Source organism: Pygocentrus nattereri, chromosome 12 (genome assembly GCF_015220715.1).
Source record: "Pygocentrus nattereri isolate fPygNat1 chromosome 12, fPygNat1.pri, whole genome shotgun sequence".
In the NCBI taxonomy this organism is placed as follows: domain Eukaryota; kingdom Metazoa; phylum Chordata; class Actinopteri; order Characiformes; family Serrasalmidae; genus Pygocentrus; species Pygocentrus nattereri.
Window position 1 is genome coordinate 22524974 of NC_051222.1, and position 15065 is coordinate 22540038.

At 38.8% G+C, this 15065-nt stretch overlaps 1 protein-coding gene across 10 annotated transcripts in view; it reads right to left on the minus strand.

The window, feature by feature from the left end:
- Nucleotides 1–15065, minus strand: part of mcf2la (mcf.2 cell line derived transforming sequence-like a) — a 108261-nt gene that overhangs the window by 50984 nt on the left and 42212 nt on the right. For all 10 annotated transcript variants that reach the window (XM_037543512.1, XM_017699051.2, XM_037543519.1 and 7 more), the window contains exon 2: nucleotides 3341–3424. In XM_037543512.1, the coding sequence (XP_037399409.1) occupies nucleotides 3341–3424 (84 nt within the window). The remainder of the gene's footprint in view (nucleotides 1–3340; nucleotides 3425–15065) is intronic.

The window sequence follows — 15065 nt, forward strand, 5'->3', positions numbered from 1 at the left end:
ATTTTCTGCCATTTTCAGTGCACATCTCGATTTATTTGCTGAGTTTAACACATAAAATAAACATAAAATATAGAATGTGCCACAACTTTTGTGACAGTGTGTTAAATTCAGCGAATACACAAAAAAAATGTGTATTAAGAACTGTGTTTTCTGTAGAGGATATGTTAACTTTTCACTTAGAAAATCGACAAAATATAATTTTACCAGGGGTGCCCAAACTTTTTATTTAGGCCTGGGAGATATCTAAAAATAACTAGCATATATTTTTAGTTCTAGTGACATCAACAACAATGGCCCCAACACACACCCCAATACACATGGTCCGCTGCATTTTAGACCTACTTTGTTCTATTTTTGTTTTTTAATCATTAACTGTTTATGAAAATCTTTAAAAAATGACATAATAATCAGTATACCAGCATTTAAAAAAAAAACTACCTCACCTGTTGTTTTAATAGACATTACTTACCACCTTTCCAGCTAGAGCTACTTGTAAATTATCAACCACCCTTTTACTCAGGCCTATACTGCATATAACTATATTAGTTAATAAGGTGGCATAGCATAGAGGGGGAAAAAAAAACCAAACAAAAAAACATTTTCTATTTGGAGGTTCCAAACCATAAACCCTCAATTTTACCTTTTTAAAGAAAGAGAGTTCTATTAAAATCAAATTATCAGATTGATCACAAATTTAATTCAAAAACCATCATAAAAAAAAAAAAAAAAAAAAACGTTTTTATGTCACTGCTGAAACACAGTTTTAGTCATTAGGCCTACCCTCTTCTAACCACACCCTGTCCCTCGTGGCCTCATGGTGAGCAGTTAGACGTCACTGTTTTGAAGTACATGTGTCCCAAAGACTGATAATGATTGTGTAACATTAAGAATTGTTGCTCCCGAAAAACACATTTGCTGCAATTGAGCAATTTGTGTGTGTGTATGTGTGTGTGAGAGAGTGAGAGTGAGAGTGAGAGTGAGAGTGAGAGTGAGAGAGAGAGAGAGAGAGAGAGAGAGAGAGAGTCTTGTTTCAGGGTCTTGTTGGATGTGTGCGAGAGTTTCAGGGTCTTGTTGGGAGCCTTTTGATGTTTGAAAATGGGATGCGTGCAAAAGACAAGAACCCAATTTGTATTTAGTTGTGTGTGTGTGTGTGTATGTGTATATGTGGGTGTCCACGGTGGCACTTTTGCTCTATCTGGCACAGATCCTGCTAAAGTCCACTTTTATAAATAAAACGTGCTGAGTCTGCACTCCTAACTCAACTACAACACGACATACCACTCTGAGTCAATGCAGCTTTAGCCTGATCTATAAATACACTGCTACGTATGAGCGCTTAGTCATACCTAAAAATTGTGAACGGCTCAAATATCACTTTCTAAGACTGATGTTCAGCTCTACAGGGCCCTGAAATGAGCTGAGTGGCAGGAGGTGCCAAATGAAGATTAATACACTCACTGGCACTTTACTAGGAACACCTTCCTTGTGGTGTACAGTGAGAGTCTGTAGCCCATCTGCTGATGCAGTTTATGTTGGCCATTCCTTAGTCCTCCATCAATGGTTCCTGACCACAGAACTACCCTCTGCATAGCAGTAATCCAGTAACATTGCTATGCCCAATACATTCATAGAGGCAGCACACACGCTACCATAACACTGCCACTGTCCCTGCTGTGTTAAGAATGATCCACCATCCAAATATGAGGGAGAACTGCAGAAACAGCTACAATAGTTGGAAAAATGCTTGCCAGTCTTTGTATGTACTGTACAGTTTCACTCACTGTTTTATACTACAGCAAAAACACCAGTTTAACATAGTCACTAAAACATGAGGTTTAGATAGACAGAGACAGACAGACAGACAGACAGACAGACAGATAAGGCTTTATAAGTTAGGCTTTACATAAAAAAGGCTTTACAAAAGTTAATTTTATGTTTATACTGAATTAGAATTTTATTTACGCTCAGAAATGGCACTTTTTTCTTTTTTGAAAGAAAATTTTGTCATTAAAAAAAAACAAAAAAACATTTTGCTTGCTTACAAGAATAACATAAGTGAAAACAGTAAACTATTTTCAAGTCATTGTTCAATAAATGCTATGCCGTCTGAATGAATACACATTAGACAGTGCTGCTAACTAGGAGAGAGAAGCTAGTTGGCAATAGCTTAGTCAGCATGACAACAGCTCTGCTCACCACAGATGTTTGATTTGGATGTCTATAGCGCTAACACAAGTGTAAATGATAATGACTCAAGTCTGAGGGAGTGAAGCCAAGCAAATGACACTGAAGGGACAGAAAGGCAAAGAAAACCTGTTCTGGATCTGTAGCTTGACTGGCTAACTTAACATTAACTTAGGGAGCAGGCTTCAGACCCAAACAGTGTCGCACACCACAGTACAGGTTTGATTCTGACTAGTGCTCAGCTGACACAAGTGTAGATGAAACAATGTCAGAGAGCAAAATTCGAGCTGCTGGTACTGGAGTGACAGAAAGCTGAAATCAAACCTGTTCTGTGGTGTTTGGATCTGTAGCATTTTTGCTAAACTAGCAAGAGCGTAGTTATTAGGCCAAACTTGCTACACCACAGCACAGACTTGTTTCCAGCTAACTGATGCTAAAATGACACACATTTGAGCACAAAATCAAGTATGGTGTTATAGTAAATGTCAAATTTAAGTGTGTTCTGTAGGGTGTATGTAGCTCTCAGCCATCGCTAAGTCAATTTCATTAGGTTTTTCTTGCCTCTGTTTTTCCCTTCTTTCTATTAGCTCTTACTGTCTTCTACCTCACAGGAAAGAATACAACAGAGCCAGTTTATGAAAAGCCTGGCCACTTCCTATTTCTGTCATTATATCAAAAACACTACTGCAAAATGTCAGAGGGTGTCCACGAGTATGTCCTCAAAGAATCGGAGTAAATGGAGCTAAGCGGCTAAAAACGAAGAAAGTTAAAATAGTTTCTCATCGCATACCCAGAACTTTCCTTTAATTATCAGCACCTATTTTCTACTACCTCACAATAAGAAATACACATCATACAGTGCGAGTGTGTGCTGTGTCAGATGTCATCTGCTCACAAAACATTGATATCTCCATACCTTTTTTGTTTCTTTGTAATCACTTTGTTTATGGGTGATTAAAGTTAATACTGCTGTTGTTGTAGCTGCTTACAAATTGGATCTCAGTGGCTACACTGTTCATGTAGATGTTCTTCTTCCTATTATCATCGTTTCCCTGTGCTTCCCTGAGGTGGTCACAGATAGGCAGTAGAGATAGTGTGGATTCCATGAGTGAATTCTAATATGTGGTTAGCTGGTAAGGTACAAAGGAGGTCTCACCTGAAAGGAAGGCAAAGCCTTTACTGAGGTCAGGGCCGATGTCTGCGGCACAGAGTGGACTGCTCTCCTGCTGCATGATCTCATCTGCATAGAGAGAGAATTGTAGCATGAATAACATACAATAGAAGACTGCATTACATCTGATTCAAATTTTACCCTCAAGAAAAATTGCAAATATGCAGGTTGTTTCAGGGCAGAGGCGTGTTCACATTAATGAGATACATAGATCAAAAACATGGCACTAAACTGTCCAACAAAAAGATCTGAGCCATAAATCAGAACAGATCAATAAGGTTTGTAATGTCAATGTAGCCCAGTTATACTAAGGTTCATGCCTGAGGCTCATTCACCTATCCACCTGACAAGAGAATAACTCAAACAGCAGTTACAGATATTACTGCAAATTACTCCATGGTGGGCTGGAAAAGCCTGACATTATAATAAGAAGGAGGAGGAAAGAGGGAGATCAGAGGAGTGGGGAAAGAGGAGATAAGGGAGAGAGAGAGAGAGAGAGAGAGAGAGAGAGAGAGAGAGAGAGAGAGAGAGAGAGAGAGAGAGAGAGAGAGAGAGAGAGGGAGGGAGAGGGAGAGGGAGAGGGAGAGGGAGAGAGAGAGAGAGAGAGAGAGAGAGAGAGAGAGAGAGAGAGAGAGAGAGAGGGAGGGAGGGAGGGAGAGGGAGAGGGAGAGGGAGAGGGAGAGGGAGAGGGAGAGAGAGAGAGAGAGAGAGAGAGAGAGAGAGAGAGAGAGAGAGAGAGAGAGAGAGAGAAAAAATGGTATTATGATTTCTGCCCTGAGAGAGAGAAATGGATTAGCCTAAGCAGCTTTACACACTGCTGTTGCACTGCATGTGTGCAATGATGAAGCAGATGTGCACTGGATTCATGTGGATGAACTTCAAATAGACACACCTACCGTGTGCGTGTGTTAGTATAAATGTGTGCAGATTTGAGGAAGTTACAGAGCTGCTGCAGAGTAAATACAGCACACAAACATTAGCCACTGCGAACACACACATGACCTATCAAAGATGAACCCTCCTCCTGCCACCCCTCTCACACACACACACACACACACACACACACACACACACACACACACTTTAATAAGTTAGCTGGAAATGGATGAAGGCCTGGAGTATTACATTTGATGACAGAAACGTAAGAGAGAGTTTACAGACAGAAACTAGGTCACACATTAAAATATCAACCCCCTACCTCCTCACATATAAGTACAGACACCCACCTACACCAATACCAATGTATTCAGTTATTATCATTGCTATCACTGAGGTCCAACACACTGTGACACTACCCAAGACATACATAAAAACACCTACCCACACTGAAAGCAATTTTACACAACTGTCATCATAGCCCTTGATTACTCAGGTCCAATCACAGGATCAATACTGATGTAACACAACAGTAACAACAAAATCACTGAGGTCCAACACAGTAACACTGTGTATATCCTGCAAAGTAGTAGACGTGCATGGCCAGCCCAACATTTGTCTCTCAAAAAGAGTGAAACAGAAAAAAAAAAAACAATAATTCGAGAGTGTAGTTGCTTTGTATCAGCCTAAAGCTCAGTGCCAATTATTTCAGGAACAGACTGCATTGGGTTTTGTCCACCCATCCACCCACCAACCCACCCACACACACCCACTCACCAGTTTACACCAGCAACAGCTTAAAGTGTGTACAAACACAATGTCATAATGCACATTTATTATCCAGCGATACAGGCCAGGTCATTTTAAAGCCTTTTGGGTGAAGCTCTGACCAGCAGCAGGGCTGAATGGATTATGCAATTCTGGCCAGCAACAGCAGAACAACAAACATAGAGCAATTTATGATGAAACACTGCTAATCACAACAAATCACTACTGTGCAAGAAGTGGGTGACTCAAGAGTACTGCTAAAAAGGAGGGTCGTTATAGCATGCAATGACAAACCTGCTCTTTTTATTGTAATGAAGGTATAACTTAAATTCAGTAACACATCTTGAAAATTAAGCTTCTGGCTTCTACAGCAACTTTCAGTTGGTGGGAATATTGCTGAGTGGTATCAATAAATATCAGCATCACAATGCTTTCTGATTATATCATGGTATCAGATGATACTCAAGCTTGCACTAATAAAGTCCTGTTCCCTAAATACTAGTACTGTATGACATTAGAATATGATGGAACAGATGTATTCAGCTTTCTTTTTTTATAAATTACCATCTTACATGTCTACAAAAAGGAAGGTTACTATTTTGCTCATTTTGATGGGTTTTAATCTGTTCTTTCAAGGCAATCTGAAGCATTCCGGTAATGACAGTTAACTGTCAGGCCCTGGAAAGTATGAGTAAATCACACAGCGAAGCTGCTTCATAAGCTACTTTTTCTGAACATGCGTTTTGTTGCACCCCTATTAAAACTCAAAGTTAAAAAGTGTTTTATAAATATTCTTCATTTTATGATTATGATTATTATTATTATGAGGATGATGACATTATTATTATGAGGATTACTTATTATTATACATAAAGTAATTAGGATGTAAATGCAAAAGAGTATAGTGTGAGTAAAAAGCAGACTCTTCATTATTTAACAACACTCAAACATTTAAATCCATCATAACTGTACTTGTAATATAACTGTACTGTAAATATAACTAAATCTACCATCTACCAAAGTACAAAAAGACTTGCTAACAGCTTCGGACTTAAAGCATTAGCCAATTTGTGGTAAGTCTTGGCATGCAGTGACTATTTACCATGACACAAAGTGACCGTTTCCCATTTGATTAACAGGTTGCTGTAGTCAGACCCTTCAGAAGGATTTGAGATAAATGCTGTTGCTATCTAACCTGCTATTAGATTTCATAACAGCACACTAACTCCATGTTTGGTGGTAGAGTGATGAAATTCCACCTGAGACTCCAGCATGACGTCACTACTCATTCAAGAGGTCTACAGCGCAGTGTCTTTGAGAGTAATAGCTAAACAATTACAGTTAATTTAGTTCTGCTCTGGAGCTACGAGGCTTGTAGCTACAAGGTTTCTGACACTGTTAGACATACTGTTCTGTTCTCTATAAAACAAATAAAAACCAAATAGCTAATTCAGCACCACATGGTCTGTGATGATTTACCCAAACAGTTTGCACAATACTCTAATTTGGTAGAGTGTAAACTTACTAGCTACATTAGCCTCCTAGCTCCAGTACAAGATTAAGGAAGGAAGTTTTAGACTCAAAACACGAGAGTCTCATGTAGAAACCATCATTATCACTAACACTAACAGTGTGCTTCACCATGGGCATTGCTGGAGATGAACAGGTGAGAGCTCTAGCTAGCATCCCTACTGAAAGACCAATAAAACCATTAGGATTCAAAGTAGCAAATAAAGTTTCATTGCTTTTCTCGTGCTATAATGATTGAGGCCTTCACCCACAGCGAGTCACATGTGAGACACTCTTGAAACAGCTGTTGGGACTAATGCGCTTTCGCTAACTCTTGACCCACTCTAAGCTGGTTAAGTTCACAGAAGATGCTGGACTGTAACCAGCAGCTCACATGACCAGAAAGGACAAACATCAAGCCTATCCTGTGGTTAAGAGCTCTCTGTTGGTTAGTACTTTGAATAGTCATGGAAGATATTCTACTTTCCAAGGCCACAATACTGTGATTAACGGATCAAGGACATTTTACACACACACAGTGTGATAGAGACATAACACAGACAGCGTTTATGCTTCATGATGACTGCTAGTACTTTTTGACTTGTAATGTTAGAAACAATTAGAGCAAGTCTATTTCAGGGTTACTTAACATCTCATAAGGGTACAATGATATAGGTATCATTTAGGTATCAAGTTTTCATGAAGCTACTAAACAAGCTTCTAGACTTGTTAACCACATCAGTCTTGTAGCTCCAGTGCAAAACACGAGAAACAAAACTGAACACGGAATGTGTATAGGCCATCTTTAAGGTAAGGGAAAAATCCTGCACTTTTTTTTTTAAAGACCATCTGAGATATAAACAAGAAAGCAGTTATAGCCTTTACAAAGTGAACAGTAGCTTTTCTCACACGAATTGCAGACCAGCAGAGATCTAAACTGAGCATTTATTTGGTTCTAAGCTCACCATAAACAGGGGGAAAATTCTAATACTAAACCAGCTTCTTGTTTGAATACAGGACCAGATGCAAACGAGACAAATGGACAACTCTTCCTCATTTGGCCCAAAGGGTCTGTCTCAGTTAAAGGCTCCTATTGATGCTGAAGGAACACGTCATGTGATGGGTGATCTCTACTTTCTGCGCCTGCTGTTTTTCTTTTAAGTGAATAATGAATAAATAGTCATTATTGCCCCTTAGGAAAATAAATTCAATCATAGCACAGTGATTAGACAGCATGGGTGTAACAATACAAGTTCTCAAATTGATTCAGCACTAACCTTTTGGTCATTTTTCCATTTTTCTCAGGGCATGTCAACTACTCCATGATATCAAGAATTGTGCCAAGCTATCACAGTAGGTCAATGTCAATATATGTCCATGACTTTTCTAATCTTTCATAAGCACTTATTAATTAGTGAGTATAAACTGTCAAACATTGTCATCCACTGCTGTGTTAAAGATGTTGCTGAATAACCTTGGTCTCTGTGGCTAAAACGCAGATTTATGTCCAGCTGCTCTAGCTGTCCCTATAGCCACTGCCCTGTAAGCAATGCAACAGCATAAAAACAGTCATGTTTCTTTAGTAGAACTCTATTACTAGAATCCCAAACTGTGAACCTACTTTCTAGAAAAAATTAACAAAAGTATGTGAGCCTTTAGCTTCTGTTACTTGTATTAGCACTGTAGCTACAGTGCAAAGCTGAAAACTAAACAAGTCTTGGCTGATTGACTACATGTGGGGTAAGGGGGGAAAATTGCATCATTTTGATGGTTCGCCTTGCTATAACTTAAGACAACTGCCAGGCCTTATTTGCTGCCAACCGTAAGGCTCAAGGGCTTATTCGTCGCCAAGTCTGTCAGCACCTCGCTCTTGCATTGTGTATCAACAGAGAAGCATCGCCTCGGGTGCTAAACAAAACCGCTTTCACCATGACTGAGAGCCACAGAGCTGCAGCCTATGGCTGGGTCGGCTTGCCAAAGCCTTCCAGCCGTGCATTCACAGAGCGATTCAGTGGCGCCTGGAAAGCAGCGTCTAAACAAATTCAAAGAAAAGTAGGCCTAGCTTACACACTTGGCCCCTAATGCTATTCAGCTGAGCAGTGAGTAGGCCTATTTCTTTACAATCCCTTCCATTTTTAATGCGAGACTCGGATGGGTGTAGGCATGAGCCATCCTCCAAGACTAAAATCTGCTGTTTCTAGGACACTGATGGTGCCCTGACTGAGGTGCCAGAATGGCTAATTGATCAAAATGGCTAATCATTCAAGAGCAAGATTGCTAAGAAATTTCCACACAGATTCCACACAAATTCCTTAGTTTTTTAAGTGTACAAAAGTTCTCACCTTTGCTGTGCTTCTGTCTCCTGGTACAAGAAAAAAAGGCTAGCATCTTTTCTCTCACTCGCACTCTCTACTAATGTGTCAAATGTCTGCATTATTTACAGGCAAGTGCTCGTTACTAGAACATATAATACGTAGAACTGCGTCACTTCCAAAATAACATGCATGCATATGACAAAGATGCATATAATTTGTAGCATGGAAAAGCACATCATTCAGAACATCACTATGTTGTTTTGGTCATGTTCTCACAAGCAGTCCAGGTTAATCACATGTCAGTATGTTGCTAAAGACCGCTCAGACTATATCGTGTTACAGCTTGTCCGAACTACAAAGAGTACAGGTGAGTGTGCTGGGGGGTGGAGGGGGCAGGTGAGCTATTTACACACCACTACAGCTGTTCTGATCATGAGTGTGTGCTTGTTCTATTACACAGCCTATGTAATACTGTGTATAGCATGGCTTTCCTATGACATGCAATGTTGGCTGCATGTGCGCCTGGAATTATCGGAAAATCCAAATTCCCGACTTAGACTAGCATTCAAAAGTTTGGAATCATCTGTCCTATTGCTACCTTTTTATGTACAAAAATAATTACATGTATAATAGCATATTATAGCATTATTATCTTCCTTGGGATCTCCTTTTTAAATATGATGAATTCTTCATGTTTTATTTTATTATAACCTTAGCCTACGGCTTCCTCTGGTCCTACTAATTATTTGAAAGCTGTGAAATTGCACAAGACTAGCATATTAGAATCACTTCATACACTTGCCTGCATTCAAATTGGTTATATATGGTTGAAAGCAAACGTTTGAAGCACAGTCAGTAAAACAATGGGTCACAATATAGCTAAAACAAGCCATAAACATTTTCTAACATCTGTAACTAGCTGAACTGTGTACATTTTTACAATGTGAAAAAAATGTTAGGAAGATCCCAAAACAGATGAGGCAAAACAGCTAACTTACTAGTTTCTGACTACAAAGCACTTGAATACAAAGACTGCAAGTGGTAAATAACACCTCCAAGGACCGTATGAAGGCAACGTTAGACTAGTTGAGTAGTAAATTCACTAGTGAGCACTGGTGGCAGCAGTCAGCAAGTCAAGGGCAGTGTCTGAAACACAGCGGCAGTAAAACCTGCAGTGACCAGGCAGGAGAGAACAGACACAACCTTTATTGTTGGAATAGCAGTTAGCAAATGCATAAGGATCTCATTTACTCACTAGCGTTACTAGGCCTGTATCTCAATTCAGAAGGCTTACTGGGTAGGGATATGAGTAGGGATACAACTGCTTGCTACTAGCATTTAACTTGAACATTTTTTTGGTTCATCAAACTGAAAAATCATACACAGATGCATGGAAAGCCAGAGCCAGTTTAAATTCTCCATGAGAGGCGATTCTAAAAGCTGTGGCGATTGTAGTTCCCAGTTTACATCGGACAGCCTTGAAAATCTCACACTATGAACTGAAGCATCTACTGCTAAAACCAGGCCCTGTTAGCAAGCTACTAACAAAATATAGGCACACTCATTTATTTTCTTATTGGGATGACTAGTAGACTACTTTTTTTGAATGACTGGCTGACTAGCTGTGTAACCTTAACACACACCAGATTTTTGGGCTTAAGATTCTTACTAGACTTTTTCAAAAATGTTCAGGGTGGTCCATCAGCAGCACAGTGGGTGATCATTAAGCATCTGTGAATGTCTGGTACAGCATGGGCAGGAATGCACACACACATATCGCTACCAACTGCCAGAAGCAAATGTGGCCAGCGCCATATCGCCAATATCAGCCTGAGCAACTGCTAACAAACTGGAAATATTGGCAGCTGTGTGTGTATCACTGGTTTTATAGAGCCTCCATCTGCTATGCTATAGGGATACGACACAGACATACACACACAGACACAAAAGCAGAAGGGGGTTTGGTGGGATATTAATAACTGGGTCAAATGCCTTACATTCCCCATGTCTCATCTATACTCATTCACCAATAACACTATAATAATGTACTACAATATTTACTTTCTGCTTTGTGTGCAAGACAAGGAGTCATGTGCAAGACAGTGGGTCATAGTTCAATAATACATGTGTGCTTATTAACTGTATATTTAAAAAGTATATTATTTTTTGCACAGAGTTTGAAAATGGCAGCTGCTGTTAACATTACATGAACATTTCATAACTAATGGACCGACAAAACAGACAACAGACTAAAATGACCAGAGATACAAATGTTACAACAGTGACAGTAAACAGCACTATTCATAATCACGTCAAATTATTCGTTAGTCGTTTACATTAAACTACATATTAGTCATTATTCAATAATAACTTATACAGTGTAGATTAAAATATTAACTAGATATGGGAACATAAACTGATGTTTTTTCACTATCTGAAGTTGGGGACAGCAAAATAGTATGGCATGGAAAAACCAGCCCTTGTTATTTAAATACAAATGATCCATTTATAGTTATAAAATGACTAAGTAGCTAGTCACTACTATGAATATGATGCATTCTGCACATTAATTTGATTACAAGTTCATTCTGGATGCTGTACAGCTTCCTACATCTTTACAGCTTCACAACAAATTGTCTGAAACCTATAGAACATTAAGATCATATTAAGATCATTTACAACATGTGTCAGCAACAAATTTGGATTCATGTTATTAGAGAAAATGATGAGGCCTTAGATCAGACCTCCACAAATATAACCACACAATATTTACCCTTTGAATGGCCAGGACCCACTGGCAGGTCCAAACTTTTAACACACACTTCCAAACCAACTCAACCAGCTTTAATTGTAGTCCATGTAGCTACCAAATAATGGGTCTCAACACAATAAGACTGGGATTTTAAGGAGTTGAGCACCTGATCTGATACTGAGTTGTTTCTGCAGATTTAAGCCTTTAATTTTTGTCGGACAATTCAAAAACACAGGTACTTGCAGGCAATTCACATGAAACCCTCACATAAAGAAGTACATGTGTATACTGTGCAATGAGGAGATTTGCATGTGTTTGCAAATCTCCTCCAACTCCAACCACAAATAGCCACTATGTATTCCACACATCCAATTTCATTTTATTTTTATATATAATGCAACATAATACATTATCTGTACATGGTGTGGATTGTGTCGACACAGGCCCACTCGTCTCAGCCTTTTCTTTTGTGTTAAAACTAGTGCTACAGAAAAATGTGCAAGCTAAATAAGTGATTACATTTAAATGAAAGCTGGATCGAGTATTTTCTGGTGCAAGATGTGTTTTTAATTACTGACACGGAACATACATGGTTGTATATTTGCCATTTCATAGTATTTATAAGAATTAAAAAAAAAATCCAGAAATTCTGAACATATTCAGCAAGTATAAGGTAGTTAGTCAGGAACTTCTCTAAGGTAGATTCACAGCTACAGTACGTCCAAATACAGTACGTTCAGGTACAGTGTGTGAATAGTATTGAGAATTCACATGCAGGACTCTATGTGTGGCAAAAAAGTGGAACAATGCGTTCACGCTCCAGCAGTGGGTCACTATGCTGGCCGGCTCACTGAATGCAAAATTTGTTTGTCGCGACAACATGAAGAAAGCGTGCTACTGTTTGTTACTTTCTCACGTCACAGCCAGACATGCATACACAGTGAGGGAGGTTTCTTAAGATCTCTAGTCAGAGGGGTAAAAAACCCACATACTGTTCATAACAAGCAAGGATTTCAAATTCAGTGCATGGATTCAAGTTATGCTGCCTACAGTATATGTAAGGGATGGTGGTGGTTATTAAAATATATGTATTGGCAAACTCATCAGTCTTCATTTATTTAACTGAATATTCAAATGTGCAGTCAGGGAGATGTCTTAATATTGCTAGTCAGAAGCAAAAAATAAAAAAAACCACATGTATCAAGTTATATTGTAGTCCTGAAATGAGTTTTTGACTAAATGTGTGGGCCGAAGCACAGGAGAGAATGATAAAGTGATGATATATACAGAAATATCCAAAATATAAAAAGGCAGAATTGCACAGGTTCAGTTTGTGTGACTCCAGGTTATCATTTCTGAAGGTTGGTTGGCATGTTAATCTCATAAGCTGGTGGTTGGGATAGTGTAGTGGTTAACACCTCTGCCTTCTACACTGTAGACTGGGGTTCAATCCCCACCTGGGCAAAACACCCTGCACTATACCAATAAGAGTCCTTGGACAAGACTCCAAACACCACCTTGGCCTACCTATTTAAAAATGATCTAATTGTAAGTCACTCTGGATAAGAGCGTCGGCCAAATGCCATAAATGTAAATGTAAATAAGCTTAAAACACAAACGGTCATTCACAAAATCAACCCACACAGGATGAAAATAACTTCCTATGTTAGTTACATGTAATAAATGAACACCAACACTGATTTTTTTATTTTTCATTACTATAAGAAATACTTTCTGATTGGGATGTTTTAATACTATCTGTTTACAAGGTGTTGATATTTAAACAGTAAAAATGCTGAAATATGCTATATATTTACCTCAGATTGTCACATGCTAGCATTTTAGCATATTCACAAGCAAACCCTTCAGCCACACTGCAGGCTTTACTTAACACAATTCAGCCCCGTTGAAAAGCTCTCAACAGGCCAAGGGAAGCACATGGAAAGCACAGCCACTGCTAAGCTAAAAACATGCAAATTCCAACTGATGGGCCTCCACTTGTCAGCACTGTGGCACTACCATTTTGAAACTATGGTGATTCTATGTTGCAAAGGCAGAGCCAAGGCCGCGGTCGAGGCTGTGCGGTGACTGACAGCTTGGCTCTCAGGCTTAAGCTCATGATAGCAAAGCAAGCTGGAACCAAAAGACACCTTTGGTGCCAGTCCAAAGTGGCTGTTGGAATTTAAACCCTTGTTGAGGCCAAAGCTGGACCATATGGTCATAGGAGAAAGAGGAACTAATGCACGCTAATGTCAACTGACCCAACCATCTCAAACAACAGCAAGGGAGAGAGAAAGAGAACAGTCTGCTGGACAGCGTGTTGACTTTGGAGACGAGGCTAAATTTGAAAGTAAACAAATTCTGGCCAATAAGAGACAAGCATGTGTAAACAGAGATCTCTACAGGATGATAAAAGGTGAAGCTAAGGTGGCGATCAAGGCTAAATGCAAAGGGTGAAAACATTCAGTTTCACAGTACAATAAAAAGACGGCAACTAAACTTACTTTACAGTTTAGTACTGGCATTATGGGAAAATTATCAAAATTGTACATGCTCAAAAACAAACACAAACAAAAGCAAGCAAAACAACATTTTGCACACAAACATTCTGAGTGCAATATGTTTAATTTATATTTTGATATATACAGAAAACATATACATATATTCACAGGGACTGGGAAAAGTAACATTTGACAAAGTAACACAAATGTAACCACTGAAATGCCCAAAGTAAAGAATGCGATCATACAGATAACATGCAAATCAATAGAACAATTTCCAGGAAACATATGAATGCACATGAAGATATGACAAACATGACATCCACAAGTATAAAACACAGACACCACACCCTTCCATTCTGACCATTTATTTGCCTACGATCAACAGACAGACTGCAACCCAACTCAACTGAGAACAATAGATCAAAACGAACAAATGAAGTCTTTGCTATGATCCAAACCAAACTTTCAAATTCCACAGTCAGAAAGATGAGTATGACATTCAAGTGCACCTTCAAAACACAAGGTGTTGCTGAAGTATCTAAGCATCTTGTATATTCTGTACACCCCCTCTATATGTACTAACTTCATCTAATATACAGAGAGAATTTGCACAGTTCTTTCTGGTTAATGCTTTCTTTGCGGTAAACCATTAACTGAATCTGTATAGTTTCATAGTAGTTCCAAACTAATTAAGTAATTCCAAACTTATATGTATTAAGATTAAATTACTAAATAATCTCCCAAGAATTTAAAGGTCAAAGTTCTACATAGGTCACCTGAGCTCCTCATGGGCAGACTGAGACCAAAGTCTTTTAACCAAAGTCTTGGTTAAAAACTAAATAGAACTTTGGCAGTGATGCTTTAAACTTTCCTCATATTATTTAAAAAAAAGAATTAAAAAGTTCTTCGAAGTCAATCTGCAACCAAAGTGTTCTGTGCACTAAACGTCTTCTTTGGTAAAATTTGAAGAGAAACGGAAATGTTAA